General features: G+C 39.5%; 1 protein-coding gene across 4 annotated transcripts in view; it reads right to left on the minus strand.

The window, feature by feature from the left end:
* sdk1a (sidekick cell adhesion molecule 1a) overlaps positions 1-17,209 on the minus strand; it is a 376,732-nt gene that overhangs the window by 19,783 nt on the left and 339,740 nt on the right. For all 4 annotated transcript variants that reach the window (XM_065261980.2, XM_065261910.2, XM_073814026.1 and 1 more), the window contains 7 exons: positions 16,731-16,925; positions 15,005-15,206; positions 13,840-13,943; positions 11,562-11,632; positions 10,781-10,913; positions 8,370-8,426; positions 7,805-7,906 (listed from right to left, as the gene is read on the minus strand). In XM_065261980.2, the coding sequence (XP_065118052.1) occupies positions 7,805-7,906; positions 8,370-8,426; positions 10,781-10,913; positions 11,562-11,632; positions 13,840-13,943; positions 15,005-15,206; positions 16,731-16,925 (864 nt within the window). The remainder of the gene's footprint in view (positions 1-7,804; positions 7,907-8,369; positions 8,427-10,780; positions 10,914-11,561; positions 11,633-13,839; positions 13,944-15,004; positions 15,207-16,730; positions 16,926-17,209) is intronic.

Genomic DNA, 17,209 nt, shown 5'->3' on the forward strand with positions numbered 1-17,209 from the left:
ACGGTTCACGGTAAAGAATCGAACGTAATCCTCCCATGGTTCGGCACACATCGCGGTGCACCATGTTTGGTTCGACCATGCATTTCTAATATAGTTTGTTGAAAAAAAAACGTATAAAACGCAATGGTTCTGAATACACTCTGTGTGTGTTAACGTGAGAGCTCTGTCCAATCAACTTGTGGTATGCAAATCTGTTGCCAACCTCACAGTTCCTCTTCACTTGTTGGTGTATGTTGCGGACTGTTTAGCGCGGCAAGCGAAAGAGAAAAGAGAGAAAAGGGGCTAATAGAGGGACCGGCAGCTTCATTTAAATGTTCTCTAAGCGAATTCACGCGTTTTAGACCATAAAACATTTTTTGTTTCATACAGTAAAGATCTCCTCAATATCTGCTAGCTGCCTGTCCCCTGAACACACTGTAAAAAAAGAGGTCTCTGTAGACAGCCCAGGCTTCACAAACTGCAACAAAAACAAAGTGGTCAAATCTACCACCACAAAACATAACAAACGTGTTCCAGCCAATAAACGACAAGAAGGATTTGGGAGTTGGGGTTGGGCGTTCATGACTCAAAGCACGGAAGGGAGGGGAGGAGTTAGCTACGCTCCGTTTTGTTTTTAAACACTTTGAACGTCAACAAGAATTACCATTACACAGATTCGCTTAGAGCGCCTTTTTAGTCTACTGCAGCAGCGATGCTCAAGAAAACGTGGACAAAACTGTAAAATTTGCATAAGGCAATACATCCAAGGCCGGTGACACGCTGGCTGCGTGGCGTGAGCGTGGGGTTTTTGTTGTGTGGGTGACATAGAGGGAGGCAGCGGACAGACCAGGCATAAATATAAAGCCTACTGATAAAGGACACAGTCAACAGTATTGACGGAAAAATAGACTATGTTTGACAGGTACAATATTTGAAAATCGATAATTATTTATTCATTTATTTTTAAATTACATTTATATCTGAATTTTTGTCAACCTATAGACTTTCAAAAATCTAAATGTTAATTATTAATATGTATGTGTGTACAAAATGACATATAAACATATTTTCCTATTCTTTTTTGCCTGGAAACGCTTCCAACACACGTGTTGTGAGAAAAATAGGTGCCGGTTCTATTTCTAGCATGCACGCGTGCTAGAAATAGAATTTTCTAAATGCGTGCATGCTAGAAATAGAACCGCAGGCAGGCAGTCTGCAAGCTCTAACCTTTTATCATGGGAGCCGAATTAAAAACGAACACGCCATGCAGCTGAGACGCTTACGGCACCCATCCAGTGTGTCACCGGCCTAATGTGTTGATGGGTTTTTGTTTTTGTAAAGAACCTGTTATGACCAAAGTGTTAGGTGTTTGTAACCCAATAAATAATTAAATTTTCCCATAAACATACACATACCAAAACCGTGACCCTAAAACTGTGACGCAGACCAAACCATGAGTATATTGAACCATTGAGTCCAGAGAAAATTGCAAGTTTTAATATTAAGAAAATCTACTTTTTTCTAAATATAATGCATAGCACAAAAAGTCCGGCATCATCCATGAATTCGGAGTACAGGCGGAGATAGCTGCATTACGTGTACCTAGCTACTTCCTATTTCAAGACCCCTGTTCCAAGATGGCGGCGTTTTGACGCATGCTTAGAACCCCAAGGCAACATCTAGTGTACATATCTATGGTCTGAAACAACGTAGGGACGAAACGCGCTCTGTAGAACAGTTTGTCCATTTAGGGCTACTGTAGAAACATGGCGGCGACTTCCATGTCATAGATACGTATATACACTAGATGTCGCCTTGGGGCTCTGAGCATGCGTCAAAACCGCCGCCATCTTAGAACAGGGTTCTTGTCATAGGAAGTAGCTAGGTAAAGCTGCTATCTCCGCCTGTACTTCGAATTCATGGACGATGCTGGACTTTTGTGCTGCGTATGGATGTTAGGCCTACTAGCACTATGCATTACAGTTAGAAAAAGTAAATTTTCATAAAATCAAAACTTAAATTTTTTCCTGGACTTAATGCTAAATACATGTCCGACTGTTGAAACGAACCAAAAGAAAATCAAGAAAATCGCGTTTATGACGATTTATGGTGATTTTATTTCTGTTACACCATTGCCTACAATGACGCTGATGCCAAGTTCCCTTGTTTCAAGATGGCGGCTCTAGTTGACGCATTCGGTCCAAAGAACTGCCGTAGCCAAGGCGACATCTAGTGTACATATCTATGCTTCCATGTAAGGAGACCCGCGTTGTATGTCGATTAAAAACGGCTCACCGTAAGGTAATAAAACAATACAGTTCATTATGTGAAGTCTTTATACACCACTGATAATATAGTTATGTACATTCAATTGCATTTCTTTTAAGAGATCCTTTCTAAAAGTGCCACATTACACCTTTAAAGTTTGGCCAAAATGAAGTATTTTAAAAGCCAAGGATGTCTGCCATTTGGAACCCCAGAAACTGATTACTGTGCAGTCTAAGTAGGCAAATCACCAAGATTTGAAACAGAATTACAGTCTATGGTTTCTGCACTTTGACTATAGCATGCCAGTGGAGGAAGGATTTAAGGGCATTGCACCCTTCACCTCCGCTCTCTGACTATCTTCCGATGTTGCCAACCTGACGTTAATCAGCGGGAAATTCATTTGTTTGTTTGGCTGTCCCCCGTCCTGCTGCTGGGAGTTATCTCCACGCCTGGCCCTTTCTAATGATGCTGTTAATAACCTGATGTTGATAACCCTGCCTGCTTCACCAGCTGCTTGAGTTCCCTATGACAGATTCATATTTACTGCTTCATTAAACCCCCTACGAGAGGAGGCTAAAAATTCTGCAAAAGGGTGAAAAAGGTAAAAGAAAATCCCCACAACCCTGTCTTGTGCCAAAACTCTCGCCTTGACTGCTCGTATTAATGCCACAGTGCTAGTTGAACAATCCTACTTATAAACCCATAAATAATGGAGGCAGTGATTGGCTGAAATGCATAACTTTGCAGCGAGGAAAGAGCTTTAACAACATCCTGTCTGTGCAGTGTCAGCCTGTAACCACGGCTGGAGCGGAATTAAATAGCAAAAACGACAGTTCACATTTGTAGCAATTTGTCCGCGTTCTATACTTTTTAGCATATCGTTGAAATGCGGATAAAATGCATCTATTTGCTTGAAGTAGGAGATTGTTTTTCACTGAAGGCCCTTTCATTGATCATATGAGATGCCTCACGCGAATATAGATTTGTTTTAGGCCCTGTAGGTGATACATATTCAATTTTCTGTCATGTATCTAAAACAGCACAACAATTATTAGTTTCCTGTGGAATAGTTGGAATGTCATATCCTGGCTTCCTCTTCTGGCAGCTCATTCGATGCAAAGCTGGGCTCTTCAGCCAGACAGCTAGATATTACTCAGTCAATATATATATATATATATATACACAAAGAAAATGACTGTTTTTAGCAACAGGATAACTTGAGCTCAACTTGAAAAGTGTTAGAGATTCAGCATTACAAGCTGGTTTGTCTGATTATAGGGTGGATGACAATAGAGAGCTAAACTTGCCTTCTCTATAGCTCACAAGAAACTCAGTGCTTATTCAGCCTGTTCAATCTTTCATAACTGCAGGCACTTCAGATCCATGAGGTCTTTTTTGTGTGTTTGTACACTTGAGTCCTCTTTAAAAGAAGAACCAAACCTGGATGCTTTTTGAAGTGGATGGGAAAGTATAAAGAGTGAAAACAATACAGTAGTTTGTTTACACAATGTCCCAGGCCCTTAAAGTGATGCCAGGTCTTTAAGACACTCCTACAATGTTTGTTCATTCTGCATCAAAGCTACAGTAGCATCTAGGGGGCGATACAAATTTATCAAAAGCTGTTTGGTTGATCAAACTTAAAGGGATTAAAGGGGTGGTTTCCCAGACAGGGATTATCTTCAACTAGGACTAGGCCTTGGTTAAATTAGGATATTTAAGTCATTTTTAAAAGCATAATATATAAATAAACACTACTGATGTGCATAAACACAACACTCTGATATATTGACGATGGGCCATTAAATTATTTAAAAATAATGCACACCCAAAGTGGTAATGTGGCACGACGTGAAGCGGAGCTACCACACCATTGGTAACATAACTGGGTTATTTTAGACCCATAATTGATAAATATTGTACAAAACACATGCTGGGTTAAAAATGACCCAATGTTCGGTTGCTGTTAAGCAATCATGGGGTACACTGTCAGAAATAAAGGTACAAAACTGTACCTTTTCTGTTGCTGGGGCTGTACCCTAAGTTTCAGTTTGGTACCTTTACAGGAATACAAAACGGAATACAATTTTGGGTAGATTACCGTACCTTAAGGACCTAGATTGTTAGAAAAAAGTCAAAATATGTACCCTAGCTGTCAGTGAGGCAGCACTCTTTAAAAAGGTAATTGTATGGACCGTTAGGTACAGATATGTAAACCTTTAGTACCAATATGTACCTTTGAGATACTTTTATGTATTTTTGAGGTACTAATAAGCTCTCTGTGGTGCAAAGCTGTACTTTTTGAAAGCCCCAGTGACAGAAAAGGTACAGTTTTGTACCTTTATTTCTGACAGTGTATAATAACCCAGCAGTTGGGATAAAACAACCCAGCATTGCGTCAATTTTTACCCAGCAGTGTGTTCTGTCCAATATTTACCCATTATATATAACCCAGACATTTTTTTAGATGCACGGTTACCACAGACATTGCTCTGGTGATTATTTTAAGACACTTGAGAGGTCAGGTGTGCGTTCATCAAAAAAATAATGCATACCCATGTAACATTTCCCAACCAATCAGAAAAAGCATTCAACAGCCCATTGGTATAAGTCATTTTAATGATGACCTCTGAACTCTGAAGCTGCTTTGCAATTCAGCACCAAAAGAACTATCAAATTTAATAAACCTTTTTCTATTTGCCTAAACCAATAGTTGCTATATTTCTGTTTATTACTTCTGAATAAATTTTTAAATATACTGTACTTCTCTTGTAATTTTTCATTTTAATGCATCTATAGGTGATCTGGATAAACTCTCTCCAGGTATTTAAAGTTAAATCAAAACTAGGAGGATCAAAACTAATAGGCAGTTGAGGGACTGTGTGTAATTTATAGTAGAGGATCCTCATTCTGTCATCAGCAAAGAAATCTAATAAGTGTCTCATCTCTCCTCCTCGCCTTACAGTAACTTTTAATAACCAGACGTATGTGAGTTTATAGTTGATAAGTGAAGCCCCCTTGCATTCAGCTTTAAAGGGATAGTTCATCCAAAAATGAAAACTCTGTCATCATTTACTCACTCTCATGTTGTTACAAACCTGTATAAATGTCTTTGTTTTGATAAACATGAAGATATTTTGAAAAATATTTTGATAATATTTTCTCCTACTATGGAAGGGAGTGGGGCTCATGATACAAACATTCCTTCAAAATATTTTCCTTTATGTTCATCAGAACAAAGACACTTATACAGGTTTTTAACGGTTAAATTTCAAATAGATTATAAAGTTTTACTTTTTGTTTTTAAGTCTCTACAAAACCAAGCTCCCCAGTACTTATCTGAACTGATTCATCCAGTCTCCCAGTCAAGATCACTTAGATCGGGTGATTCAAATCTACTATCTGTCCCTCAAACCAAGCTTAAAAAATAGAGGTGACCGTGCTTTTGGAGTCTATGGACCGAAGCTATGGAATAGCCTACCTCTTCACATCAGATCCACCCAAACCTTGACACTTTTTAAAACTTCCCTAAAAACGTATTTCTTCTCAAAAGCTTTTAATATACCTTGATGTTTCTCGTCATCCACCTATGCTGTGTTTCTTGTTTGATGTCCTGTGTTTTTCGTATTGTATTTTTCTCCTTTCCTTGTCAAGCACTTTGGTCAATGCAAGTTGTTTTTTAAACGTGCTATACAAATACAATTGTATTGTATTGTATTGTAACATGAGTGAGTAAATAATGACAGAATTTTCATATTTGGGTGAACTATCCCTTTAAGTGGGTTTGTGTTTCTATTACATTAAGCAGTTTTGCCCTCTGTCCCTGTGTTCCCTCTTTATGCCACTTCACTAAGAGAACACAATTCATATCTGTCAGCTCATGTCACACATTATTCCCTGAAGGATTCTGGAAAGAGCATGTTGCCCTGTTCCTTGAAAGCATTACAGCACAAGCCTGAAGGACTGCAAAAGGAACATCCATCGACAGTGGTTTACATCTGGATGTTTCACTGCGGATCTGCTCTGTGATTAAACAAATCCTCTGCTGGGATGATGTCAGGAAAGCATGCTGGTCAGTCAGCTCTGTACTTGAAAACTCTACATATCATCTACATATTCAACCTGATCTCACAAAGTTCCGTGGGATAGTCACTGAATTTTTTGCTAATTTTTCCGTGGCATTCTCACGGATCTCCGCATTTTTCTGTGGCCCTGCTACGGACTGTCTTTTTCCGTGGCATTCTCACGGATTGGTTACTCAACTGCTTTTTCCTATTTTCAAACCAATTTTCCTATTTTTTCTGATTTATTCTTTTATATTTTCTAAACTTTAAACAATTGTCACCTGGCGTTGGGGTTAGAGTTGGGTTTGAGTAAGGATGTCATTTCATGTCAATCTAACCCTAAATCGAAGCGAAAATTGTAAGAAAATAGGACAAAACAGTTTAGTAACCAATCCGTGAGAATGCCACAGAAAAAGACAGTTAAAATGAACCTCTAAAATTAACTCTACTTAGACGAATTAATACATACCTATCTTTATTCAATGCATGCACTTAATCTTTGTACAGCGTGTCGTGAATGTATTAGCATTTAGCCTAGCCCCATTCATTCCTTAGGATCCAAACAGGGATGAAATTAGAAGCCTCCAAACACTTCCATGTTTTCCCTATTTAAAGACTGTTACGAGTAGTTACACGAGTAAGTATGGTGGCACAAAATAAAACATGGCAATTTTTTAAGTGATTTATAAAAAATGAGAACTATATTGAATGGCAGAAGAGCACTTAGGTGCAGTAATATTGACAGAAATTTGAGCAAGAGTGGGAGTAATAATAATAAAATAATAATAATATAAAATATTGCCATGTTTTATTTTGTGCCACCATACTTACTTGTGGTACTACTCATGTAACATCTTTAAATCGGGAAAACATGGAAGTGTGTGGTGGCTTCTTAATTCATCCCTGTTTGGATCCTAAGGAATGAATGGGGCTAGGCTAAATGCTAACACATTCCCGAGGCGCTGTACAAAGATTAAGTGCACGCATTGAACAAAGATAAGTATGTATTAACTTGTCTAAATTGAGGTAAGAACATAGTAAAATATTGAAAAACTGTGGTGTTTTCCTTCAACAAAATGGATGTCTTATGGTGCCTTTCACTATGACTTTTTTATTTCTCTGTGATGTACATTATTACTGGAAATTATGAATTTCCATTAAAAATGTCATGGAAGTAACATTATTTAACTATAACATGGATGTCAAAACTGCATGCCCTCATACTTTATGAACTTATAGCTATTGTGAAAGATTAATTAATACATTAATCATTTTGTTGTGGATCCTTTGAAAATATTGGCAGGATGAGTACAAATTTAATTTACTGGCCCAACAACCAGCCAAACAGAAATCATTATTGTTGTGCCCTATACATGGCTACAGCTACCGGGACTTCATGTACTTCACAAAAAATACAAGAGTAGATGAGCTCTGCATGATATCTGTTATCCGAAATGCATCCTAATTCTCACACCACTAACAAAAAACGTGCTTACCTGCTTCCCCGACAAACACCTCTACTGGAGAACTCGGTGGACTTTCGCCGATGACGTTGTAGGCCGTAATCACGATTTCATAGCGCCTGTATTTCTGCAGCTCTAATGAGAATCAAAAATTACAAAAAGAAGATGGTCTGTAAGGGCACTTGAAAGGCGTATGTTGGCTTTGAGATGGCAGAAAAGAAGAAAGAGAATTCATTTGGGTGGAAACTAAAAGATCTGAAAGATCACCACCTGCTGTTTCTAAAAGTGCAGAAACGAAATAGTTTGGGTGTGACGGTTGAAAGCTATGGCAACACTGTTTTCTAGCTCTTTGAATAGTATTGACGAAATGATCTAATGGGAGCACATGTCTCTGGTGTCAAATGGTGTGCAATGAGATTTACTTTGAGAATATCTCGAGGCCAGATTGTCCCTGGTCAGGGCAGATGGATTAGAGGAAGAATCTTGTTCTCCAAACAGACAAAGTATTTGGGATAGCAAGCTTTGCCAAAGGGGGTTTGAACATTTTGGACTTCAAAGGCAGAGCAACGTAAATGAGGAATGGCTGAATAATACTTACGTGTTAGTTCGAATTCGGTTAATGAAGGGTTGCTGACGGTTTTCACAGTGCTTTTGGCTATGAAAGGGAAAAAGAGCAAACAAATACATTGATGTAAAGGCTGCAGAAATGAAAATGCACAAATCAAAGAGATATTTCATTACGGCAGTAAACCTTTGGTTTTCAATGTTGCTCATCACACACACATCTCTGAGAGATTGATGAAATTCACAAAGCTCATCACTGCTTTTGCCTGCACTCGAATCAAACACCACGAGAAACCAAAGCGAGTCATTGATTAATGATTCGAAAGTCAATACGGAGCGCTATAACACAAGCTGGGGTGCATTAGGGACCTAATAAGACTTTTTAAACATACTGCTCCGGCATCAATTGGGAAAAACCTATTTCAATTAGAAGTAAAACCCCTGAACTTACACACAGTGCGGTGCAGATTTATAACATAACATAATAGCATCTTGAAGGAGGATTTTTCCCATATGGTAGTACACTACGAATATAAATAACATGCTGTATGGAAAAAATCAGGATTGATCTTTCATACCTGGTTCGATTGCCTGATGTGAACCTTAGTTCGATTGCTCAACCCTCCCTCTTTCCCCCGCTGGTGGTCTCTGATCACATTATATTATTTCGGTCTGAACCATGGTATGCTTACGATGTTGCTAGGCAGTTGCTATGAATAAGGCACCGCCAAAATGGACAAGAGTTGTACATATTACTTTTGTTCTTTTTGGGAACCTTTGGTTTTGTTATCAAAAAATAAATACCCGCTTGCCTCTGTCAGTTGCAAAACTGTACCAAAGAACGCAGCTGTCCACCGAAGTTTACAAAAAGAAATGATCAGAAATTATGCTTACAATTTGTCACTCCTGTTTATCACAATGTAAATGTCCCCAGAGCAGGGTTTTTTAAACTGGGGTCCCCCCGAAGATCCAAGGGGGTCCAGAGGTAAAAGACAAAGTAATTAAATAGTAAATAACAACTATGTAGCCATTTAATTAAGTTTGGGAACGATATTTTTAAATGTTTCTTTATGCAAAAACAAACAAACATATATATTATACATAAATTATATATAATTTATAATATATAGTTTAGGAAGGGGGCCCTTGCAAATGGTTCATCATATTTGGTCCTTTCCACCATAGGGGCCTATCATTGACATTGCACGACGCAAGTGTCTTTTGCTAGTTTCAACCTGGCGCAATGATCATTTTCACGTTTAGCGCCACAATGTTTCAATAGCAAATGCATTTGCGCCCAATTTTGCACCCATTGGCGTTCTGGTCTGAAAACGAGGTGTGTTCAGGTGCATTGTTGGCGCGTTGCTATTTTGAGGCAACTAAAATAGACTACGCCATTGACCAACAAAAACCTGGTCTAAAGTCTAAAGTCAATGGCGCAATATGTTTTTGTTATTTAATGAGCGCGTTAGAAATATGCGCCTTTACACGGGACGACAACGCGGGTTTGCTTATCACGCACATGGATGCGCAGCTGCACAAAAACATGAATTGTGTTCTTACGGTATCGACACACACTCACAAGCACATAACATTGTCATGTTGCGTATTTTTGTCTTGTCTGCGTTACTGTTGATTAAATCGAAAACATTTTCCAAGCACGTTTCACATCATTTATTTCCAAAAACATATCAGCACTTTAAAGTAACATAAACTGACGTGACCAGAAAGTGACAGGGACCTTAGCTTCTGAAGTACCTGTTCACTTTTCAACGTAAGCTCTTAAGCCTGAACAAATAGAGCGTAGCTTCAGTAATTTCCTCTTGGCATTTAGGCTGATTTCAGTAGGGAAGCATATTCGGCACTTAGCAGACCTCAGATTTGAACATGTAAGATAAGAGGGAAGGGAGATATTGCGCTCCTGCCCTGACCGGTGCCGAACACAGAGAAAGAAATTAAATATTCCTGCGTGCTCGGCTGCTCTGGGCTCGTGCATTTAAATGCTGTCAACACTGCTGAGTCCAATTTGTCAAAGGAGATTTAGCAGCCGGATCTGTGCTGCGGTGAAAGACGCCGGCGGCGTGCTCAGCGTCGAACACTTGAGCTCAAACTCATGATGCCACACCTCACGCAGGCCGAGCGCGTAATGAGTTCAGCCATCCGTCCAGAATTTATTCTCTAACTGCAGGAAGGATGAGCAGGGGTGGTGTCCGAGCGCTCAGATAACTTTCAGACCTGACCGCACAACCAGGATTTCGACATTCATTTTAGTAATTTAAATCACCCCGATTTATTCCAACTTCCTATTCCTAGCGAAACACATTATTCGTCTCCGCACGAAAGCACATGTCAGATTGTGAGTTAGAGAAATGTATTTTTTAATAACTAGATGGGGGTTGAGGTTATGTTCAAACACTGCACGTCTTCCGATTGATGAAGAGCTACCTGTCAGTTCGGTGCGTAGCAAGGAGTTGTTGACGGCCCTTTTTGACTCTTGCGGAGCCGTGTCGTACTGCAGCTCGCGGTAGTAGATACGATAGCCAACCAGATCTCCGTTCACACTTTCTTCTTTGGGCGGCTGCAAAGGCACAGATTAAATTAAAGGTCACATTCCACTGGCTGGTTTCACTGTCCTTATTAAAAAACCTGATAAAAAGCAGCCTCAGAGCCAATTGACAGCCGGCAGTGACTGATCTTCCGTTGCGTGTCGGTGTGAAATGGATAAGATAAATAAAAGATGAGGATTTAATTCTAGAGCCATTCAGTCGGTGGGTAATTAACAAAGCTCAGAGTAATCAACTCTGCCTACGGTTCGGCTGATACAGAACAGTGGTGAGAAGATCCAGGACTCGTAGGTCAGTGAATAAAGGTGTCAGCTACTAATTAATATCCCTTCAGATTGCGGGATCGCTGTCGTGCAGGGGTATTCATTATCCCGGGCTTGCCGAAGCCCTCTGTGGGCTCTGTAAATGTGCGGGTATCAATACTGCATGTCATTAATTTGTGCGCACCTGCATAAGGAATACTAAGCGGCGCAGAGGAGGGCGAGACAGCCTACTGACAAAACTCAAATCATTAAACAAAACAGAGCTGTAATTTAACTAGTGATTGCTTGCAACATGCGGGCGTTCTTCTCTGGCCAGGGCTGCTTTCTTATCTGCCCATCAGATAAACGTAATGGGGGTCAGAAGTTCAGTCCAGCTGGAGTGAGGATGCATTATCGTACCTGCCACTGCACCAGCACGGATGTTGTCGTGGAGGGTTTCACAGCTTGAATCACAGGTGCCTCGTCTGGAACTGCGATGGCACAGAAAACAACATTTAACACATGAATACGTTCACGTAAAACGCGATGGAAATTCTCTTTACACTGCGGAAAACAGTTTCTTAAAGGCACAGTGTGTAACCAAACAGAATGGTTTCTGACATCAACATTATTCATTGGTTGGACAAATGGGTACAGTAGACTCGTCCTGATGTTACCGTTTCGCATCACAGTTTTGCATTTGAAGAAAACCTTTCTAGCTTTCTTACATTTATGCATTTGCCAGATGCTTCTATACAAAGCACTTTACAGTGCATTTAAAGTCTGTGTAAAATCAGTAGTTTGTGACACGACAGAAAACTGTGATATTAACCACCCAGCCAAATTTGAATGATTAACTCTTTCTCCACTAGGGTTTTTTTTAAAAGTTGCCAGCCAGCACCAGCATTTTTCATGATTTTTACAAAAGTTTAATGCCTTCCAAAAGCATTCTACTTTAAATATATAAACATACAATATAACAAATGAAAGAATAGATCCTCTGCTTTAAAAAAAAGTTTTATCCTTCCTTTATTTGGTTTCACTTTCAAATATGGGCAGGTTTTTTCAAAAATACCAATTTTGAGAAAAATGCTGAGATAACTGATTTCCGTAAATCAGACACAGTCGATCACTTTAAATCTAAACTTAAGACTTTTTTCTTTAACAAAATAACTCATCTGGGTAATATACTAACTCCGCAATAGCTAGCCTGTCTGGAGCCAAGCATATATTAAAACACAACACAGTGTGACACTTGCATTACATACGAACGGCCCCTACGCTAATAGGATTTTGTTTCTCTCTTCCTGTCTCGTCCTCGAACCCTAGGACATTGAGACAAACAGACCCAGTTCCGGCTGCCGTAGAGGTCAACACACCACTGATCTACTGGCCGTCCTTCAACGTGATGCCCAGCCGATGCCTGACCAACGACCACCGACGGAACCCGTTAAATCTCCTTATCCATTTACATCCCATATAAATATATATATATAGAACTCTGTGTATGTTTTAAAGATCGCTCTGCATCTGATCTCTATCAAAAGTCCTTCGCAAAAATGGAATTATCTCAGCTTTTTGCTGAAAATTGGGTGTTTTTGAAGAAACCTACCCATGTTTGAGAGGTGATTACAAGAGAACTAATGAAGGTAGGATGAAACGTTTTTTTTCCGTCTCTCTTTACTTTCAAATACCGCTAAAACTGATTGAATGCTAGATTGTGTTAGTGGTGGTGGGGCCATGCTCGTTGGTTCCAGTGCATCATTAAGTCACTGTTTAAAGAGGGGATCTAAAGCTACAGTATTTCATGCATTCTGACTTATTAACACAGTTTAAGGGTTTGATTCCTCATGCTAAACATAGGCAAATTGTCAAAAAAGCAATTGGACTTATGACAAGAGTATTTCTGTGCCGAATGCACTTCGCCAGGGTTCATACAAATTTCAGAAAGTTTTTTCCAAAAATTAAAGATTTATACGTAACAATCTTACTTTATTTTTATTGGATAAAAAATGTTTGTGCAGGAAGTACAGTGAAAGTCCCAACAGTATATGGGCACCTTAAACAGAATAGCACACGCACACTAACCAAGAGCTGACACGAAATCAACGTCACCACAGAAGTGTGTTGTTGTATGTTAGGGAAATTATCGATGGTAGCAACGGAGCATTATCTTATGGATTTCGTTGAAATGGGGCAGTCCCACCCGGGTCATAAGTCGCAGGTGGTAAGTAAAAATGTATCAAATGTCTGTGTTTTGTTGGCAATTGGCGCATAAGTGCATATAATGTAAACGACATGAACATGTTGTGAACCATAAGTTATTTAGAGATAGTGGGATAGTGTTTTGCCTGTGTTGCTTGCTAAAAAGCAATTCCCGCACACAACCAATACATTTTTAACATTTATAATGAAATGACGTTGAAATGACTTTACACAGACTTTAAGCTTTACATTCAAAAGTTTAAGTGTTTCCCAGGAATCAAATTGAAACACCACTATTTTGTTCTACTGGAAAACCAAACCAAACAGATAAAGGAGCAGATTTTTGTAGTGTTGATTAATTCTTAGTCGAGACAGTTTTAAGAGTTCACCTTCCAAGTGAAAGGTGAAGATAAGAACATAGCTCTTCAATGGCTTTCCAATCAATATCACATCAAGCAAAGCCAATGGGTGCAACAGGCTCATCTTTACTCACCATCTTGTAAAGTCGTAATTGCATCCGTCTCTTGGCTGTACTTGCTGTCTCCAACATCATTAGTTGCCATCATTCTCAGCTTGTATGAAGTAAAGGGTTTCAGCCTGAGGGATTGCACAGCTCGTGAGATCTCTTATATCGGACAAAGACCTTTCCTATCACAAATGATGTGGCTCAGCAGTGCATATATGAGCTAGTATCTATAAATGTCAGGGACACAATCCATTGAAGCCCAAGGGCACGGGCTTGCAATTACAGAGTTTTTTCCTAAAACACTCAAGGCAGAGCGGTGAGGACAAGATACAAACTCTTTAAATCATAGTAAGACATCAGAGACGTATGTGCCACTTGTGATGTATTTATATTTATGCCCTTTAATCCAAAGTTACAGTGCACTTGGCATATGCATATATCTATATGCATTGGGATTTGAACCTGTGACCTTAGCGCAACGTTCAAGCACTACTGCCTAGTCTTAAAAATGACTTCGGAACTGCTTTGAAAGGAATGGGAATAAGAGGAAAAATCGTTTGCTTTAATTTCTAATTTCCTCATTTCCCATTTACCCAAAACAGACTGCACAAGCCAATTGAGCTCATTAACTAACCAAATATGTCATTTAAGTCTCGTAACCGATTTTTGTCGATTGAAATGAGTTCTAAAGAAGGCCTTTTACTATTCGGTATTGCCTGGTTAAAGGGAATATTTTTCCCATGGTGCCCCCTCCTAAAAGCCTCCAGCTGGTACGGACGCAAATCGGTCCTTGAATAATCCATTTAGCGACAATCTGGCTGTTTAAAAAAGCACTCAAAAGCTGATGGCTGAGAGAGTTTTCAACTGAGAACAGAGACTCATCATAATCAAGATGAGATAGCCCTCTGAATGCATATAAAACACCATTCCGTAGCCCATATAATCACGGTTGCGGCTCCAACATAACTCATATGCAAAAAGGCGGCACACCGGCAGCCCATGGAAGCGATTGTTTCTCGCTCGCTCAAATTGGATTGAGCATCATAAATTGCGGTGCAGGAAAGAGACTCCTACGCATTTAATAACACTCCCTCCCCTATAGCCCTACACCGAACACGCAGCAGAGAGTGAAATCAGGTCATTTGAGGGCGGGCTCGGGAACGGGTGTTGCATGTGGTGTAGAGGGGCTTACCTGTCCACCTCCCAGAAGGTGTAATTGTGACTTATAGCAGAAGAATGAATAAGCCAGTCTCCACTGGGCAACTCCTGGATCTGTAGGGTAAAGTAGCGCACGGGAGATGAGCCGTCCAACCCGGGAACCCAACTGATGTTCAGTTTGCGTGACTGCACCTGGTCCTGAGGCACTCGCAGGTGCTGTGGAGGTTGAGGTCGCTCTGATGGAGGAGAAAGAGAGAGAGGGAGATGTGACGGGTGAGTGCAAAGGTCGAGCTAGTCTGCTGACTGTTGTTAATCACTGGGCAGGGTTCTTTTACACGGGCATGCATCGGTCAGCAGGTCTTGTCCTGGCCTTTTTCCCACCTGCCCACCTGCGTGACACACAACTGCATAACCCGATCGATTTTAATGGGAGAAATCGATACAGACAGGCATAATTGTTTATTTTAAAGGTGCCCCGCATCGATCGTCATTAAAGATGCAGATCATGCGCGACGGAAGGTATTTAAAGTTGTGACTGCGGCGGTCTCGTCCGAGCAGTTTTTAAAGAGGCCGATCAATTGGAGGTCAGGGGTTGATATGTAATCACATTCCATCTTTAACCCACAAGTCCGTCTGTTTTATAATTTAATCTGTTATTTCCACAGTAGCGATTGATATATAAGTCTGTTACAGTCTAAAAATCACAGAGATAGTTAGATAATAGTACAGAACAACAATCATTTATAAATGTATGTGTCTGTACTTGTGACATTTCTGAGAATGCATAGTAAAGCTTTACTACTTAACAGTAACTGTATCTAAATCAATGCCTAAATAGTTATTTATAATTAGTGCTGCAACAACTAAGCAAATAGTTAGATAATAATAATAATTAATTAGATTTATATAGCACTTTCTGCAGCACTCAAAGCGCTTTACATATGAAAGGGGGATTCTTCTCAACCACCACCAATGTGCAGGATGCATAATATAATATAATATAATATAATATAATATAATATAATATAATATAATATAATATAATATAATATAATATAATATAATATAATATAATATAATATAATAATGTGTGGTTTAGGTGACATCAAATTTGACTAAAAAAAGAAAGTGAAGGAAGTTGGGGATGACAGATTTCCTAATAAAAACATGCATAGCTGAACCTCGCACAATTAAAAAACAGAAAACAAAGAAAAAGACGCTTAAAGGTGCAATCCATAACTTTCGCCCTTTATATTGGCATCTCTTTGTGAAACGTATAATTGCAGGTTACTTTATGTACTATATTTACATTTGTTGAAAGACAACTGACATTTCCTGTGAAATCTGATCTGACAGATCAAATTATAAATCAATATAAATGTACAGATTTGATTTGTGGTGACTGCTTATGTACTGATGCTCATCTTTTTACAAAAAAGTTACATACTGCAGTTTTAATTTAGATTTCAATAGATGTTTAGATGTTCAACAAAGGATATAGTGTAGTATTCGAGTCCAATTCAAGACCAAGTCAGATAAAGCTGGATGTGGTCTTGACTCAGACTCGACCACAACACTAAAAGGATGTTTTCGGATCATTTTTGGGTTTTATTATTGCTTATTGTTTCTGAAAAAACTTATCTATTAGTCTTATGTTGAGCAAATGTTAGGAGGAGGGTCAATTGAAATGTCAATCCAGGAACAAGTTCGGTGTGAGGTTATATACAGTAATTGCAAATTTGTGTAGATGTTCGAGTCACCTCTAATCTCAGTAGTTATGACAACAGCCTGTGCAGGCACGCCCCAGCCCTGCTTGGTCTTGGCAGAGATGCGAAAGACGTAGGCCGACTCTGGGGTCAGGTTGGAGGCGGTGAACTGACGTGTCTCTGGTCCCACCTCTACTGTGATGAACTGGTTGGGATCCCCGGAATCCAGACGGTAAGCTACCTGGTATCCTACAACAAAGTCATTAGATCATTTGAGGTGAGCCTTGATCCTCTATCCTTATTTCTGTGCTGAGAACAGCTTAAGACGCCTCTACCCACATCAAAAGTCTGAAAAACATTTCCCCAGACTAGGAGAGTTGTTTTCAGTCAGTTCTGCTTTTGAGAACTCAAAATACATAAAGGACAGGAGGAAAATATCTCCTCACACAGACTATTTGTAAGAGAAAAATCAGTTGCACAAAAACAAGCCGGTTTATATGACGAATGACGACTTTCAAAAAGGGTTCAGCACA

Source organism: Paramisgurnus dabryanus, chromosome 3, assembly GCF_030506205.2.
Source record: "Paramisgurnus dabryanus chromosome 3, PD_genome_1.1, whole genome shotgun sequence".
Lineage (NCBI taxonomy): Eukaryota > Metazoa > Chordata > Actinopteri > Cypriniformes > Cobitidae > Paramisgurnus > Paramisgurnus dabryanus.